Source organism: Drosophila miranda, chromosome XR (genome assembly GCF_003369915.1).
Source record: "Drosophila miranda strain MSH22 chromosome XR, D.miranda_PacBio2.1, whole genome shotgun sequence".
Lineage (NCBI taxonomy): Eukaryota > Metazoa > Arthropoda > Insecta > Diptera > Drosophilidae > Drosophila > Drosophila miranda.
Genome location: NC_046674.1, coordinates 22,669,114 through 22,685,801, shown reverse-complemented (window position 1 = coordinate 22,685,801; position 16,688 = coordinate 22,669,114). Strand labels below are relative to the sequence as shown.

The 16,688-nt window shown below is 46.7% G+C and overlaps 2 protein-coding genes across 2 annotated transcripts in view; both read right to left on the bottom strand.

Annotated features, from left to right (window-relative positions):
- The window catches only part of LOC108152148 (palmitoyltransferase app), a 63,298-nt gene extending 49,631 nt beyond the window's left edge, over positions 1-13,667 (bottom strand). The window contains exons 1-2 of the mRNA XM_017281264.2: positions 13,514-13,667; positions 11,866-12,046 (exon numbers count right to left, since the gene is read on the bottom strand). The gene's annotated coding sequence lies outside the window, so the exon portion shown is untranslated. The remainder of the gene's footprint in view (positions 1-11,865; positions 12,047-13,513) is intronic.
- A 783-nt stretch (positions 13,668-14,450) lies between these two features.
- On the bottom strand, positions 14,451-15,744 carry LOC117186631. Its single transcript, XM_033387643.1, has 4 exons — positions 15,619-15,744; positions 15,423-15,557; positions 15,209-15,363; positions 14,451-14,974 (listed from the first exon to the last, which is right to left on the bottom strand). The coding sequence occupies exons 3-4, from the start codon at positions 15,320-15,322 to the stop codon at positions 14,696-14,698; spliced, it is 393 nt and encodes a 130-aa protein (XP_033243534.1). The 5' UTR covers positions 15,323-15,363; positions 15,423-15,557; positions 15,619-15,744; the 3' UTR covers positions 14,451-14,695.
- Positions 15,745-16,688: the final 944 nt, after the last annotated feature.

Here is a 16,688-nt window from a genome sequence, read left to right as displayed (position 1 = left end):
TTGCCAGGAACTAACTTTGCCGTGTGGCAATCCCCCCAATCCCATGGGGCCGCTCCTAGCTCGTTGCACGTTGCAAACTTATAAAGCTGTAAGCGGGTCAGTGGCAGCGTCCAAATCAGTGGCAGCCGGAGAGAGAGTTTCGACGATTTCGATAGTTTTGTGTTCCGTGAAAAGTAAGCGTGAGGCGGAGGGGCATGGAGCGAGGCCACCCAACAGATAGGACGCGGTCCAAAAAACCCGGCCCGGTGCTACTTGGGCACATTCCTCAAAAGGTTCCTCAATCGCTGTACGAATTTCCCCTAAGCGAGCGGCGTCAAAAAGCAGCAGGAGGCACGCATCAAAACAATCGTTTAAGGTTCCTATCGTATGATATACAATCGTAGCTGGGGAGTTGCTGTGCCATAAAGTGGACTCTGAACTCCAGCCAAAACAATCGCATAATAAATATGAATTTTATCATGGAATCGTCTGCTTATCGGCAAAGCTCGTGCCTCGTCATGCACACGTCATTTTTTTTGTTTTCGAAGCCGCTCTGAAAGCTACCAAAGGGACTTGTTTTGTTTTTTCTTAAATATAAAATACAAAAATACTCGGTATAACTTCCAAATGATGTACGAGTGTTTTTAGTATTTAATGACGTCATCAATTTTGATCACGGCGCCAAGACGTCAACTGAAAATAAAAGTAAGACTTAACGATCGTTTAAAACTCCCAAAAAAGGAAAAGAAAAAGGCACAGGGAGAGGCAGAGGCAGCGCCAGAAGCCAGGAAAATGTCTGCGTCTTGCGAATCACTAAAAATTTTAACAAAAGTTAAACTTCCGTTTCCGCTACCAAACGGCAACAGCGGCAGAAGCGGCAGAAGCGGCAGCAACGGAAGCGGGTAAAGCTTTTCAACATTAAAAAGATGTAAAGGACCCGCGACAGCGGCAAAAAGCCAAGAAGGAATAAGGAAAGTGGCGGAGTGGCAAAATACTTATAGCCTTGATGGCAGGACATCAGCGGCGGACGGCGGAACGGAACGGAATCTGAAGAGATAAGCTGCTCTCCCTCTTCCTCTCTCTGTCTCTGAGGACCTCCTAGCACACACCTCGGTCGAAATATGCCGCGAATATTCAAAACATGCGCTCAAAAAGTATTTTCCAGGACATGCGGGAAAACATCAGGCCTCCGCCGTGAAGAGCCAGGAAGCAGCATATATGCAGGCGCGGCAGGCGCGGCAGAGTCACGCAAACTTTTCGTGTGCCACCAGCCTGCCGCCTGCCGCCCCTCTTGCCTCTTGCCAGGTGGCAGCAGCATGTGGCACAGAGTTAAATGCGAGTCAGCGGCATGTTTGCATTTAATTTGTGGTCAGGTCACTGCTGGTTCCCGATTCCGGGGGATTGGAACCAAGTTAAAGCCCCCCCCCCATTCCTCCCCCTCCCCCCTCCATCCGCAAACAAAAGGCGGACGGAGAAAGGAGCATAAAGGCGGGAGCGAGACAAGTGCAGCGCAAAAGGCAAATCGTCGAGAAAGATTTAATCAAACAAACAAGCCAAAAAAAAAAAAAAGAAGAAGCTGTCCGAGAGGTGGTGGTGGGGGAGTGGAGGGGAGGGGAGGGGGTCGGTCACTGAAGGAAGGTCAACTATAAGGCTGCTCCGCAAAGCCAATGGCAGGCGACAGAGACATATAGAGGATACAACTATAGAAAAGCACAGAAGAAAGGAAAAAAATAGAAAAAGGAAAAAAAAAAAAAAAGAAAAAAGAAAAAGAAAAAGAAAAGGAAAAAGAAAAGAAAAGTAAGTGAAAGATGGAAAGGCAGTGGACGGACGGCAGAGGCAGGCCAACAAAAGCTGCAGACGTGACAAAATTAGTGAACAATGGCCGCAAAACTACTACGGAAGGGGCAGGGGATGGGGAAGGGGATGTGGCAGGGGCAGGGGATGCTGGCACGAGGCATTATGAACTCTCGGCAGCAGGATGTGATCCTCAAGTCCTCAGGCCCTGCCACTACGACTAAATGTGGTCATCGCTGGCGAAAGGCGAACAAAAGAATTGGAGCCGCCACACAAGGCTTGGCCTTTCATCGACTATGATGATACCTCGTCGTGTGGCAGGGGGCCCAGGGGAATGCACCTTCAACTGTTTTTTAGTTGATAATCGAAAAGAGTAGCGAATTTCGATGGAAGTTCTCGGAAATATTTCGTTTAAACTGAATTCGGCTAAACCCCCTCCTGCATGCCACATTCCAGGGTATTCTGCTTATCTTCTGTCTCCCACACACACACACAAGCGATCGGTAGCCCTGTCCCGCTCACTCCCCCTTTATCGTGCCTTGTTATCGAATTCCGCTTTGAGTTGCCCAAAAAAAAGCATAAACTGATCGCACAGAGATTATTTTTTTTCGTCATTTTGGTTGGGGCTGGGGCGGGGGCGGGGGCGAGAGCTGGGGCTGGTTTCATTCGTCACCCACAAAATACAAAAAAAAAAAAAAATACAAAAAAGTCGCAGTCACACTCGTAATCCCTCAGGGGTCCAATCTTCTATGAACTCCTGGGGGGAACCGAAAAAAAACACTAAAGATTCATTGCAAGATTTAATCGAAAAATAATCGAACCCGATTGAACCCAAAGGGTGGCGATAGAGTCGATAGATCGATTCAAGAAGGTGTGGCGTTCGAGTCGGTTCGAAGATCTATTCCAAGATAGACGAAGTGCAAGAAGGGCAGGCGGACCCGAAGCCGAGCGCTACAGATCGGGAGAACGATAGAGAAGGCGAAGGCGAAGGAAAGACGCGAGAGAATGGCTGGTAAAATTATACAAGCTGGTCCGCCAGCTCTCTGTCGGGTCTTATTTTACGATCAGCTCTACTGAGAGCCCTGGCACGCCGCGGTTGATGAGAGAGAGAGAGTTTGCTGTTGTTCTAAGCCAAATAGGACCCGAAGAGAGGGCCACTATCAGCATAGGCTGCTGTCTGTAGAGTGCAGTGTGGGGGGTGGGGGGAGGGGGGGATATCTGGAGCAAGGCCTACTCAAATTTATTGCACAAATTGTTTCATTCAATTCATCAGAAAATAGATTTTTATAAGCCGCGTTTTGGCCATCAGAAATAAAAATAAAATCCACAAATTTGAATAATTCATAAAACTACAACAAGAATAAATATTTGATGGAATGCATGGATTTTGTCCACAGATGCTCAATGCATGGCCTTCTAAAATGCGGTTTTCCGCCGGTTTGAAGCATATTTGGGTTCCCATATATCCTCTATATATCCTGTATATTGCACCGAGTCATGTCTCTGGTTAAAACCCTGCCTAATATGCCCGCAATGTGTGTTCCACTATAGTGTAGGGAGGGGCATAAAGACGCATTAGGCAAACAATGGCAGACTAGTGGGAATGCACATATAATGGCCGAGAGAGAGGAGGCACGCTTGTGCGGCATGTGCGGCATGTGCGTGTGTGTCCAGGACACTCCGAGGGCCGCCCCGTCAGCTGTCAACGGGCCACGGACAATTTGCGGCGTGGCAAATTGAAATCGAAGCAAGCCAAATCGAATCGAATCGAATCGAATAGAATAGAATCGAAGCCAGAGCTAAATGTTTGACTTGATGACTCAATCGAAGGGCGCAAATATTTGTGGAGCCTTCAAGGCATCTGTCTGTCCGTCTTAAAGGTGCTGCTGGTGGCAGTACCGGGCGGAATGCCAGAGGAGGGGAGGCCCACACGAGGATGCAGGCCAAGTGCATTCCAGCTGCAGAAAGCGACAGGAACGAAAATGTTTGTCAGCCAGCAAGTTGGCCCGCAAGAAGAAAAAAAAAGAAGAAGAACAACAGCAGTAAATGGTTGGCATAGCGCAAAAGTTGCTGGCTTCCTGCTGCCTGGCCTGCGACATGCCACGTGCCTCCTCCAGCCGCCTGCCTGGGGGCACAACAGCAACAAAAATCACAATTCTCAAAGAATAGTTTGGACAACTTTTAAGTAACATCCAGCGGGGTTCAGGTGATGCCTCCTCCTCCTCCTCCTCCTTGGTGGCACGGAAGTGTGTCACGACATTAAAGGAGGCCGTGTGGCCGTGTGGCTGCCGCTCGATACCGGTGGAAAATATTTCAGGCACGCACACAGCGCCTTCAAAAAAAAATATGCATTGGAAAATGTTCTAACATAAATTTAATAAACCATCGCTGTGTGGGGCATGCTGCATGCGGCTAAGCTTGCAAAATATTGCGTATACGCAGCGGTGTCAGCATTTTGCACCCAGCACCGAACGTATGCTTCGGGGGGCCTTCCACATACATTTTCGTACAGCACATTTGTCTTGCTTATCGCCCCCATCCCCCCCCCCCCCACTCCACACCCCGGCCATGTGCTGACGTAATCGCTCATGTCGTTTTGGCCAAGAGTGATTAGATACCACCCACGGAGCGGGGGGAGGAGGGGGAGCGGGAGCAACGGACCAACTGTCCCTGGCAGTGGCTGGCTCCTTGTCTGCATAATTTGTGCGAGACATACGATCCATTTATGGCAGCTAATAGACATTTAATCGCATGCCACTAGTGCCCCCCGCCTGCCCCCAGACTGTGTGGCATGTGCCTCAAGTGCCCGGAGAGATGAGATGGGATTTATCGCATGTCCCCCGAGTGAGCTGCAGTGGGGAGGTGCTGTCCTTTGCACTTTTCCCCAGGATGTCGCCGATAAACTGATTAATCTCGGGCTGAAATATGCCACGTTTCGTAGTTGCAGGATGCCAGGTCTCTATTTAATATCTAATGGGGTGTTTGCCACAAATGGAAGGAAGACATCCTCGTATTCCTCTATTTACAAGACCTTTCGCAGGACTATTGTGCTCGATTCCATGCAATGGCTGTAGCTGGAGATCCAAGTCTTAGCTCGCGGCACCGTCTTCAGCTTTTAGTGTCCTTTATGCCCAACAAATTCCCCTTTAAAGCAGTCCAAAGAATCCCCAATTAACATGCAATCAACGGGGGTACAAATGTCTCTGGCTGTCAGGGGGAATGTCCATCGTTTTGTGCTTTCCATTCAATGATTTGATCCACAATGAACTCTCATTTGGGGGTAAATATGATATGGCGGCGCTTTTCGCTGTCTACTTCTTCGAATTCCAGCAAGTCTATGCCTCATTCTGTGGCAAATGTCACCCTTGGTGGCGACTAATCGGTGCTTAATGGCCAGAAGGAAAAAGGTTCGGTGGCCGACGCTTTGTGCCGTGTCATGGCATTTTGTCAGCTTAATTCTGGGGCTCCCCTACCCCACCCCCCACCCCCGTTCCCGCCCCATCCGATTAGCCACCGATGACGCTTCTTCTTGTGGCAGATTTATTTCTTCTTTGCATTTTCTTTAGAGAGCAACAGGAGAGGAAAATGCTTCGTACTTTGGGGGTTTTTTGTGGGTGCCCAGCGGTTAGGGGGGGGTGAGGGGGGGCTAGAGGTTAAAGGTAAACGAGAGAAGAAAAACAGAGCCAAAAAGAGGGGGAAACCAAATCTGAAAATTACACTAAAGAAAAAGTGCACGAAGAATTATTCCAATTAAGAAACTCTCTCTCTCTGCGGAAATATCGGATAACTTTCTCTCTCTCTCTCGAAGCGGGGGAGGGAGGGGGGGGGTGGGGCAGCGAGAAATGAAAATCTAATCAGCAAATTGTTCAAATAACAGCGAAAAAAAAACACAGACCCCGATTACCAAGAGTGGCAGGGGCAAGGGCAGGGGGCAGGGGCAACGGCAGGGGGTCCGGGCTGGTTGTGGGTGTGATTATGAGCATTACTGATAAGCGGCACCCGCTGTGCGTACCCCTTTGTTTACAGAGAGAGAGAGAGAGGGCCCCCCCTGAAGGAGGGGGTGGGGAGTGGGAGGGTGGGTGGTGGGGAAACGAGTTAATCAATTGCCATTTGTCGAGAACTTGAAATAAATGCGCATCTCATTGCGACAGGGAGACAGCGGATGTCACAGGAAGATTTCCATTCGATTCGATTCGCTTCGATTCCATGCATCCATCCATCCATCCGATTGCCTCTAAAGATACAATGCAAACAGCAGCCGAGAGTCGATGTATGCAGAAATATGCAGGAGGCAAGTGCACGTTGCATGCTCTCTATACATTGCGTATACGCGGCGTGCTCCCCGACAGAAGGACAGGCAAAAACAGACAGATATCCCGGATGGCTAAAAATCAATCTGATATAGATAGACAGATGGATGGAGGGAGGGTTGAAGGGAGAGAGGGATAGATGGAGGGAGAGAGGGATGGATGCATGAATGGAGGCATAGCTGAAGGGAGGGATGGATGGATGGTTGGAAGTGAAGCCAGCAATCGACATGTGAATTTTTGTGCAAATTGAAACACGCTTTTGATACGTGCCTCACCCCCCTCCCCCCCTGCCCCCGTCGCCTCTTCTGGCCTGCTCGATTGCGGGGGGCAAGAGGCTCTCTGTGTTGCAAGCAAACAAAAGAAATGCAAACAAAATCTGTTACGGCAAAACACGCAATAAAGTATGCAGCGGCCGGATACGAGAGGCGACTGGTCAAGAGACCAGCCCCCCCCTCCTCCCTTTGCGTGGGGGGGGGGGGGGAACACTGCAACGAAACGTGCGACAGATCTATTGGGGCATATGCATACCACTCCACTGATTGCCCCCGTATCTTGCAGAGTTCCAAGAGAATGAAATCGGCTATCAGTGGGGGGGCTATCTATCCGCCTTCGATAGAGATTGAATATAATCGGGCAGCACGCTGCAGATACAAATGTGTGCTGCTGCTTCTGCTGTTCTGCTGCTTCTGTGGTGGCTGGAGGGATAATCCCGAAACCCCGTTCGGAGCTGCAGTACCACTGTGGATCGTCCAGTGCAGTCCAGGCAAATCCTTTGCGAGGGCTCTTGTGTGCTGCACCTGAAAGCCCCGGAGGCAGGCATTCCACTCCCCCCCCGCCCTGCTAGTCCTCGCCCCATTTTGTGATTCATTCATTCCAGTGGCCATGGGTCAGTCGGTCAGTCGGTCTGTCAGTCCGTCAGTCCGTCAGTCCGTCCATCCATTCATCCATCCCATCAGCCACTAGTTTGGGGCTGTCGCAGCGAACGCTCAAACCGCATTGCCACGACCATGCATCAGAGGAGCAGCCAGGCAGCCAGGCAACCAGTTTGAGCCAAGTGCTGATGATGGTGGTGGCAGTGGCAGTGGCAGTGGTGCACGTAAAAAACCAGAAGCATCCTACAAATTTTGTTTTCATCTCCATCATTTTTTAGAGGCAGAGGCACAGGCAGAGGGCACTAGGCAGTGGGCAGAGGGCACAGGCAGTGGGCAGAGGGCAGATCCAGGAGTGCTGCTGCCACACTGGCGTCCTGCAGGAGAGGAGGGGCAGCCAGAGGTATCGGTGGGTGAGTGTGTGTCCTGAAGGTAAGGATTCTGCCTTCCACGACTGGGAGTGGGGCGCAGAATAACAACCAATTTATTTGGCCACGCTGCAAATTGTTACCCAACTCGCATTCGATCATCGTCATCATCATCGTAGTCATCGCATCCCTTCGCAGGACCCTTCCTGACGAGTGCTCCACTGGTGGCCAGTCGTCGTCGTCATCATCAAAAATCGTTGATTGCAACAAAACAAATTGCATTTTAAGGAGATTACTTGTCCGGACCGTCTGCTCTCTAGATGAATAGTCCGTCGAGTGGGTTCAGTGGGTTCTGTCCCCCCCGTTCCCCCCCCCACCGTCCCCTACAATCAGTTCTATTGGTTCTGGGGCATGAATCCCCCCGTGTGTGTGTGTGTGTACGCCATGGGGCAGTACGAGGACGAGGACGAGGACCAGGACGAGTACGAGCCAGTGCGAGTGGCCGATTTTTTAATAAATCATGGCGCATTAGTATGGGATTGCACGAAAAAATGCACTGCATACTCGTACCCCATATTTTTTTTTGGTTTTTTCGTTTTTTTCTGAAGCGAATTGGCAGACATCAATCGGGTCTCTGGCCAGAAGAGGGGGAGGAGGTGCGGCCACAGATCTCGGAATGATGGGGCATCCCCTCTTTCTGTCGCTCCCGCCTCGAAGGTGAACCAGAATAAAACACACACAATTTGTAATCTTGAAATCTTGCAAACGGGGAGCCGCGGGGTGTAAGAGAGAGAGAGAGAGGGAGAGAAACCGAAATGGGAATCTAATTGAGAATTATTTCAGCTTATCTTCATTCTACACACACACACACACACACACACACACACACGAAGAATGTTTCGTACTCTTTTATCGAATTCTTCTTGGATTTTTTGGTCTGTGGATTGTGCGTCGAGCTGCTCGACGATGGTTTCCACGCCACGCCCAGATCCCAGTTCCACGCCCCCACAGCCCCTTCCTGCATCCACAATGGGTTATTTTTTCAACGAGCTTTCCAAATGGAAACATTTATATGTATTTTGCATAAAAAAATACAACATTAAATCAATTTTAATATTTAAATTGGGAATTGGTAAATAATAAATAAATAAATAAATATGAAATAAATTAAAGTTATTGAAAATTATTCCAAATAAAACAGTGTATAATTTTCGCCTGATATTGGATTAAAATATTAAATCAGTTTAAATATTTAAATTGGAAATTGGGAAATAATAAATAAATAAATAAGAAAATATAAAATAAATAAAAATTATTGAAAATTGTTCCATTATTATGAAAAAATTTCCCATGATATTGGATTAAAATATTAAAACAGTTTTATCCTTTAAATTGGAAACTATTTTACAATATTATTTTAAGATAATCAATTCAATAAATATAGTTGAAAAATCTTGGAAATGGAAACATTTCTTATTTTTGCATTAGTCACAAATAATAAATAAAATGCATAAAATAAAATAAAATAAATTATCAAATAAGTTGATAAAATCCCATGGGGAATTCTGCGCTTGTGTATTTTTCAGATAACGATATACAAAGTGGCATAAAAATAGCTGCATATTGTGTGGGTAAACATTTAATTTCGCAACTTTTATTGTTGGCATAATTATTCGTATTTAAATGCGAAACAAAAAAATTGCTGGAAAATTGCAGAGAATAAAAATGAAGTTTTACAACTTGTTCAAATCGAGCGGAATTTAGGGATGGGGCCAGCCTTAGAGTCCTGAAAAAAGTCCCGGGCATATAATATGTGTAGCCTGTCCCCTCAGTGCTGTAAAAACATTCGAATATATGATATTATGATCTGTGCTAAAGCTGTTTGCAAACGCCCGCCCGAGACCTGGCTAATAAAAACAAGTCCGCGCCCCAACCAAAGGCTCAATCGTGTCCGGACTGGCACTAGCCCGGGCAAAAAGGCGGCCAATAAAAAGACGAGGAATTGTAAAAAATGCATGATTCAGGCAGTAAAAGCCAGCCAAAACGACCCGGACAGCCGTCGTCCTCGGAACCGCGGGGGACTTTTCCATGAGTCACCAATCCACGCCGCTCCTGCTCCGCACGAAGGTAACAAACAAACAAACAAACAGGGACTTGACGGGCACGGGCACGGGCACGGGTCGTAGCCAGGAGCCGGAGTTCTACCCAGCATAAATTTGCGGAATAAATGCAAATGCTTCCGTCTGTCCGTTGGCTGGCCTAGTGGCAGACCACGCGGCGTATTAGTAATGTAATTTGATTTGATTTTTATGTTCCGGCTGAGAATGGCAATCGGCGGGGATGTGAATGGCGGGGAGGGGGGGAGACTAATGGCTAATACACGCACGACACGGACTTATCGCAGCTGCCATGCTAATTGCGGACAAGTGATTAACTTTAATTGCAGCAGATAAAAGCCCCGAATCGAGGCTATAGATGCTCGTAATGCTCGTATGTGTGTTTGCGCATCGCATCTCTCATGAATGAATGCTGCCACAATATGTATCGGGAGGCCATGGGTTTTGGCCACAAGTCAAAAGGTCCTGCAATTGGCCAACATTCCGTTCAGACAAACAGACACTTTTCACTGCGGATTAGAGATACCACAGCCAGAGAGTGGTCTGTCCACAATGCCCCAAAGTTTTTGCAAATTATTATTCTCTCGATGCCGATACCCTGTAGCCCCGTGGCAAGGACAGGCTCGACGGCAGGAGGGCATTAAGGCAGCTCCGTTGAAACCCGTGGAAAAGCCCTCCACTGAGTATCGCGTGGTCGAGAGATTCGTCTTTGGGCGGCCAGCGTTCCTTCTTTGTTTGGATTTGGAATCAAAATTTGTGTGTGTGTGTGGGCTTTGGGTTTTCCATGGAATATTTGTAATTTATTTTGCAGACATTCAAGGAAATTGCTATTTATTTGAAACAAAATACTGCACAATGTGCATTCAGACGGAGGTTTGATTGCCAAACTGAAAATAAATTGGGAAAAACCCCATACACACACACACACACACGCACACAGCATCGGAGGAGGCCCGTCGATGGAGTTTGTGGAAATTGAAACTAATTAAAGCCGAGTAATCAATTTATATCTCTATCGGCATGAACATTGCACTGCGATTGGTCCCGGTTTTCGGCTGGATGCATGCACCACCCCCCCGCCACCGTCCCCTTTCGACATTCGACATCCGACTCTCGTCCGACGTCCACAGAGCACAGAACAGACCGAAAATCCAATCAAATCTGCAGTTGTTAAAGAGTTTTGATTTCAGTTTGCAGTCGATTCGGTTTCTGATTAATTGCATTGCAATTATTTCAATTTGCAATTACAGTTAATATAATAATTGCCACTCAATTCAATGCAACGACTGCATTGATGATGGCTTGGCAATAAAAAAAAAAAATACAAAAAAAAAAACACACAGGGGGAACAAAAGGAAAAGTATTCCCATTCACTTTCCCACTGTCCGTGATGGGAAAATTGCATTCACTGGCGACGGAAAATGTACATCAATTCATATTTTTTATCAGCCACAAATGTTGCAACTGAATTGACGAGAGGATTTGACCTTTGAACGTTAAGCAATCAAGAGACGATGCATGTGAGGAAATATCGTTAGAGAGCGATTCAGGAGCGGAATGCAGATGTCTCTCGCATGTCAGGGCTTACATATGTGGAATAAAAACACAAAGACAACGAATCGAAGAATCGAAGAAATTGCAATTCGATAGCTTTGATAGCTGCTCCAGGTATAAGCCATAACAAGTGTCGTGTAATTCAAGTGGAATGTGGAAGGGGTGGGGGAGTGTGTTATCAGTCGTGCACCTACAAAGTGACAGATAGCTAAAAATATTTAAAAAATGTTCTGTGTTGAACTGTTGACTAAATGAGTCCAAATAGTGTATCGCTCCCCCGAAAGCTTCCCCTCCATCCCCCATCCACCATTCATATTTGATTCATTTTGTTGTTTGCATCCATTTTTTTTGTATGGATGTTCGCCCATTTCCATGTAAACGATATGTCATAACATATTTGTCGAAAGAGGAGAAAATAAAACTACACTACCGATTGTTTACATGATAGATATACTCTTTATAGTTCGAGGCCCGAGCACAATGTATTTATTTGGACGATAAATATTATTGCAGATACACAACGACGGAGTCGGTTATTGAATTTTGTTTCAAGAATTCCATTAACTGATTAAAATATCAGTAAGCGAGAAATAAATGATTTAGTTGCGACAAGTTTTTAAAGGCGGAAATTTGCGTTAGTTTTCCCCTAAAATACATATATTTAAGATGCCTAGACTTATTCTCCCCACTGTAGACAGAGTTTTTACATTGCTTTTGCATAACTCTCAATAGACACACGCACACACACACACACACGCACACGCACACAGTGGTGACGGCGGAGGGCGTTGCGCAAAGAGATCGAGGGCAGGCCAGGGTCATGGGAAGGCTACTGCGATCGACAAAAGCGACATCGTGTTCGGATGCTACTTACCGTTGTTTGTTTGTTGTTGATCGAAATAACATTTAGTTGTTGTTCGGCAGCATTCGGAACGTCGGAACACTATTTGTCGATGATGTAAAATTCAGCGGCGCACACTGTTAGTTTAATGGTATTTTTTTTGTTTTATTTGCAATGTTTTCTTTTGTTTTGTTTTCTTGGTTATTTCTTAAAACTGCGAAAAAAAAAAAACAAGAACCAAAAGGCATTATGAGTACCAGGCTGGACTTTTTGTCGTATAGAACGGGGCGGGTTCCCTAGCACCTAGCCACATAGGTGCTTCCATTTCTTGGAAGATCCCCGAAACAGAGGAGGCGTAATCGCTAGCTTTTAATTAGTGTGCGTTAGTCGGAGCACTTAAATGGATAAATGGGGAGTTTCAGGTGTAAAATGAGGTAATTTGTTAAATTTAAAAGCCAGACTACTGAGCAAATCTTTGGCCAAGAAACAGGTTTCCCGGCGATAAAACCGGAAAACAAAAAAAGAGACACAGCACAAAAACAAACGCAATCCAGAAAGCGAAAAGCATCGTCTAACTGTAAGTTTTTTTATAAGCAAATCATCATCTACGTGTCTGAGTGTGTGTGTGTGCGTGTGTGAGTGTGCGAGCACATGTACATTCAATGGAATCCAGTCACGACACGCCGCCGCAAAGTCACAGAGGGCAGAGGCAAACACACAGTCCCGCAGCACTCGCACACTCATGCAAAGACAAAAAGCAAAGTCAGTCAGACAGACAGACAGGCAGCGGCGCTGCCATGTGGGACGGGAGACGGGGACGGCGACGGGCACAGGGACAGTTCAAATCCAATTAAAAATAGTTGAAGAAATTAATTTTAGAAAACCACAGAAACATTGCATTATTGACGGTAGTCTTTGGGATATTTTTAAGTTTTTTGGCGTCATTGTCGCTGCCGCTGTAGCCGCTGGTGCCTCTGCCGCCGCCGCCGCTGCCGCATTGACACAGTTCGCCCTCTCTCGCTCTGGCTCTCTTGTGTGTGTGTGCCTTTGCTTTGTTGCTTCTCTGTTACTGTTTGTTGCTTTGCTTTGCCTATTCTCTCTCCGAGTCTTTGGCGATGTATTTTGTTTGTCTTTTGGAACAAAACCAAAATCTGAGAGAGTTGCATCTTTCCATTTGAACAATTCTTCTTCCAGCAAAGCAAAAACACGCTGGCAAAGCCAGTCGTTCAAACACACACACAAAAGCAGAAGTCACAACACTCTCACACCAACACTCAGTCTCGCACACACACACACACACACACGTAGGCAGTTCAAATTAGTTGGCCAGAGTGAGCCAGCAACAACAAACTGCTGCTGTGGCGGCGGCGGCGGCGACGACGACGACGGCGACAGCGATTGTTATTTAAACATTTTTCTCTCATTCTGACACGCGACATTTCTTTCCCCTTTTCACAAAACACAAAAGACACAAACAAAAACAAAAACATTAAAAAAAATATGCAAATGCAAGAGCCGCGTTTAAAAACAATTACAAAATCACGAGAATCAAGCACTTGACGCGGGTCAAAGGCGGCAACGCGGCGAGACGGAAACTGCAGCTGACTACGTGGAGATACTAAAATTTCTAAATGCTCGAATTAATTTTGATCACTATTGTCTCGTCCCTATAGTTAACTACCTTTCCAAAATGTTCAATATTCCGTCTGTTCGAACCTAAGCGGAAAACAGAATCACGGAACCACAGAAATTCGTCCGCACCTCCACAACACACAATTCACGACGACGACGGCAAAACAAATGCCCCCAAACAATCCAATCGCACGGTGGCCCCCCAAACCCAAATAGGCACCCACTTTACTGTCCGAAACATGTTTCATTCACGTTCACAAGTTTCGGGGCGGGAAGGCTGTTCTTTTAAATACGACCGCCTTGTTGCCGTCAAATAAGGTACCTAAGGTGAGGTGAGGTTTGTATGGCATGGCGTTTATGTTGCTGGGATTTTACCTTCGCTGTCCATACCTTTCCGTAGCACAGCCCAGAGGTTCGAGTTCGCTCAGCCGGTACTGTTAAGCAGCAGCTGCTTATGAACTGCTAAGTTTAAACATCTTCTGCAGTTGTATGGAAATTTCCGTACCCTGTATTCTTTATATTCTTTAATATATTTTTCGCATATAAGGAATATTGATATTTTTCACAATATCAAAAATCTATCAGTGTTGTGGCAAAAAATGTACTCCATACCCTATGAATATTTCTGCCTTGGCGATTCCAGTCGCATGGTGAGTTGGCTAGGTTTCGCGTCAGCTGATCGAGTTCGAATGTTCCGCAACACAAATATACAACAGTTTATTCGAAGTTTAATGTGGCGCCCATTTGTGGGGAAATGCATTTTTTGAATATGTTTCTAGGCCTGACTAACAGTATGCTCTGTTGGCTCTCTTTACGTATCAGTATCCGTGGGCTTGTTAACACAGAACGTACCTTAATTATCTGGAACGTATTACCTATAGCCCTGTAATTAATGCAAATGTTGACTTTGGTAGCTTTTTCGGCTTCAAAACAATTGCAGAAAACCATGAAATCTGTCGAAAGTTAACTAATTTAACAAATTGTCATATAATTTCATCAGCTTTGATGTATGTTTATTTATAGAGTTGGCACTGGGACTTTGGTTCATGCGGCGGACGGTGAAGTAGCCCTCACAGACGTCACACTTCTTGGGGCGCGAGGTGACTGGGTTCGGGTTCAGCGCCAAGTAGAGGGCTCTGGCGGCTAACAAAATATCAAAATATCAGGCGTGATCAATAATCACTTCGTAGGCCGCGCCGGCGTACTTTTCTAATATAATCTTTTTGATATTTTACAGCACCGATTCGGTGGAAATAAGGAAGTTCAGCACCGAAGTTAGATCCTCCACGTGGGTGTCCAAAAAGGTTCGTGTCAGTTGCATGACGAAATTGAAGACATCGGGTGCCAGGCCCTCGGCCATGCCCGTGATCAAATCCTCGAAGCTCTTGGCATTCACAATGTGCTCCATAAATAAAACTTGTCCGTAATCCTTCAGTACGAACACCACACCTCCGACCTCAACGGATCTTTGCTCGAGCGCGTGCACGTCCACGGAATCGTTGGTTGGTCTCACCATCAGGTGGACGGCAGTGCACGCTCCCACCCCACAGTCCACCGGGGGGGGGGAGAGCTGGCGGAGGCAGACAGGGCCAGGGCTTTATCGGCTTCCCTTATTTCATTCTGGCTGCGATCCGCCAATCGACAGCGAGCATTAAAGGGGGGTCCCAACCCAGTTAGCTGAAGATCGGTCCAGATATTCGAGCACCGGGGTCTTGTACTTGTCCAACCTGACCTGTCCGTTGACCAGCCGGTAAATGCCTCGCTCTGGGGACCCCATCACTCCGGCGGGCAGCTCGTTGGGGGCCACATACGAGGCCCAGCTCTGGTAGACGCGTCCTTTCTCATCTACGAAGACCATGCAGCAGTTGGAGCTGGAGCTGTTGGGACTGCTGCTTTCGTCTGTCCACAAGGTAAATAAACCAATAATTACATTCTCCGATTGCCAGGAGGCGACTTACTGACACAACGACGCGAGCGGACGACAGGGTGACAGGAAAAGGATTGGCAGTCCGCCGCGCGATTAACGTCCTCCTCGCCGGCGACAACCAATACGTATATTATGGAGGTGAGCGACTGTCCATTTGTGTATTTGCCTGAAAATACTCGTGTAGCTACGTCTCTCAGGGATTGGGCAAGTTTGGCGAGGCCTCTTACGCTGCTTCCTTGGTCCTCGGACAAGCTGGGGATGATGCCATAATAGCTGGTGCCCTAGTTCTCCGCGGCATGATCGGCAAAGTTCTGCTGAACGTCTCGCGCGGTCCGAGTGAGGGCAGCCTCTGCCATTGCAGTTCTGATTGGAATGGGTTTCATATTGCAGGAGGGAACTCATTATATGCCAGCGATTTGGTCGATATGGGCGATATGCTCTGCAAATAAAGCTACGTGACCTGATTGTACATTGATTATACGAGCTTAGTGAGTGTACTTACGGCTCTGTCACGCATTGAAGATGCCCTTCTCTTTCTAGCAGGCTGGTGAGCGAGAGAAATATATGGCTTTCTAGCTAAAGTGGCAGCTGTACTGGGGAATAGCTACAGCCCATTCTTGACCTGCTCAAACGTGGATGATGTGACTAACAAATCGATCAATGGTCAGCACTCACATACAATGTATTCACATGTTTGCTTTGCGTTTGTTTGTGCAGCCAGGAAGCAAAGCGGAACATGGTATTAGGTGGCAGTGAACGATGACGACACCGGCCCATGCATGGTGGTCCGATAACTCTCTTTCGGGTCTTATTTTTCGCTCAGCTCTACTGAGTGTGATTTGACGCCATGGTTGAAGAGAGAGGGAAGAACGAAGTTTTCTGTTGTATTGATCAAAATAAGACCCGAAAAGAGAGCGCGTAGAGGACCGCCCTGTATAATTTCATCTTACTGATTTCTTTAGATTTGCATTTCAAATTCGATTCTATTTCCTTTGAACAAGGTTAGGGGCTTCTGAAAAAAATGTGTGATATTTAAGTTAATTAATAATGTAAAAACCGGCAAAGAGGGCAAGCTTTGATAGTTTTATAGCAGCCAGCATTTAATATTCACACACATTTCACTCTATGTTATGTCCGGCCTAGAAGCATATTCAAAAAATGCATTTCCCCACAAATGGGCGCCACATTGAAGTTCGAATAAACTGTTGTATACTTGTGTTGCGGAACATTCGAACTCGATCAGCTGACGCGAAACCTAGCCAACTCACCATGCGACTGGAATCGCCAAGGAAGAAAT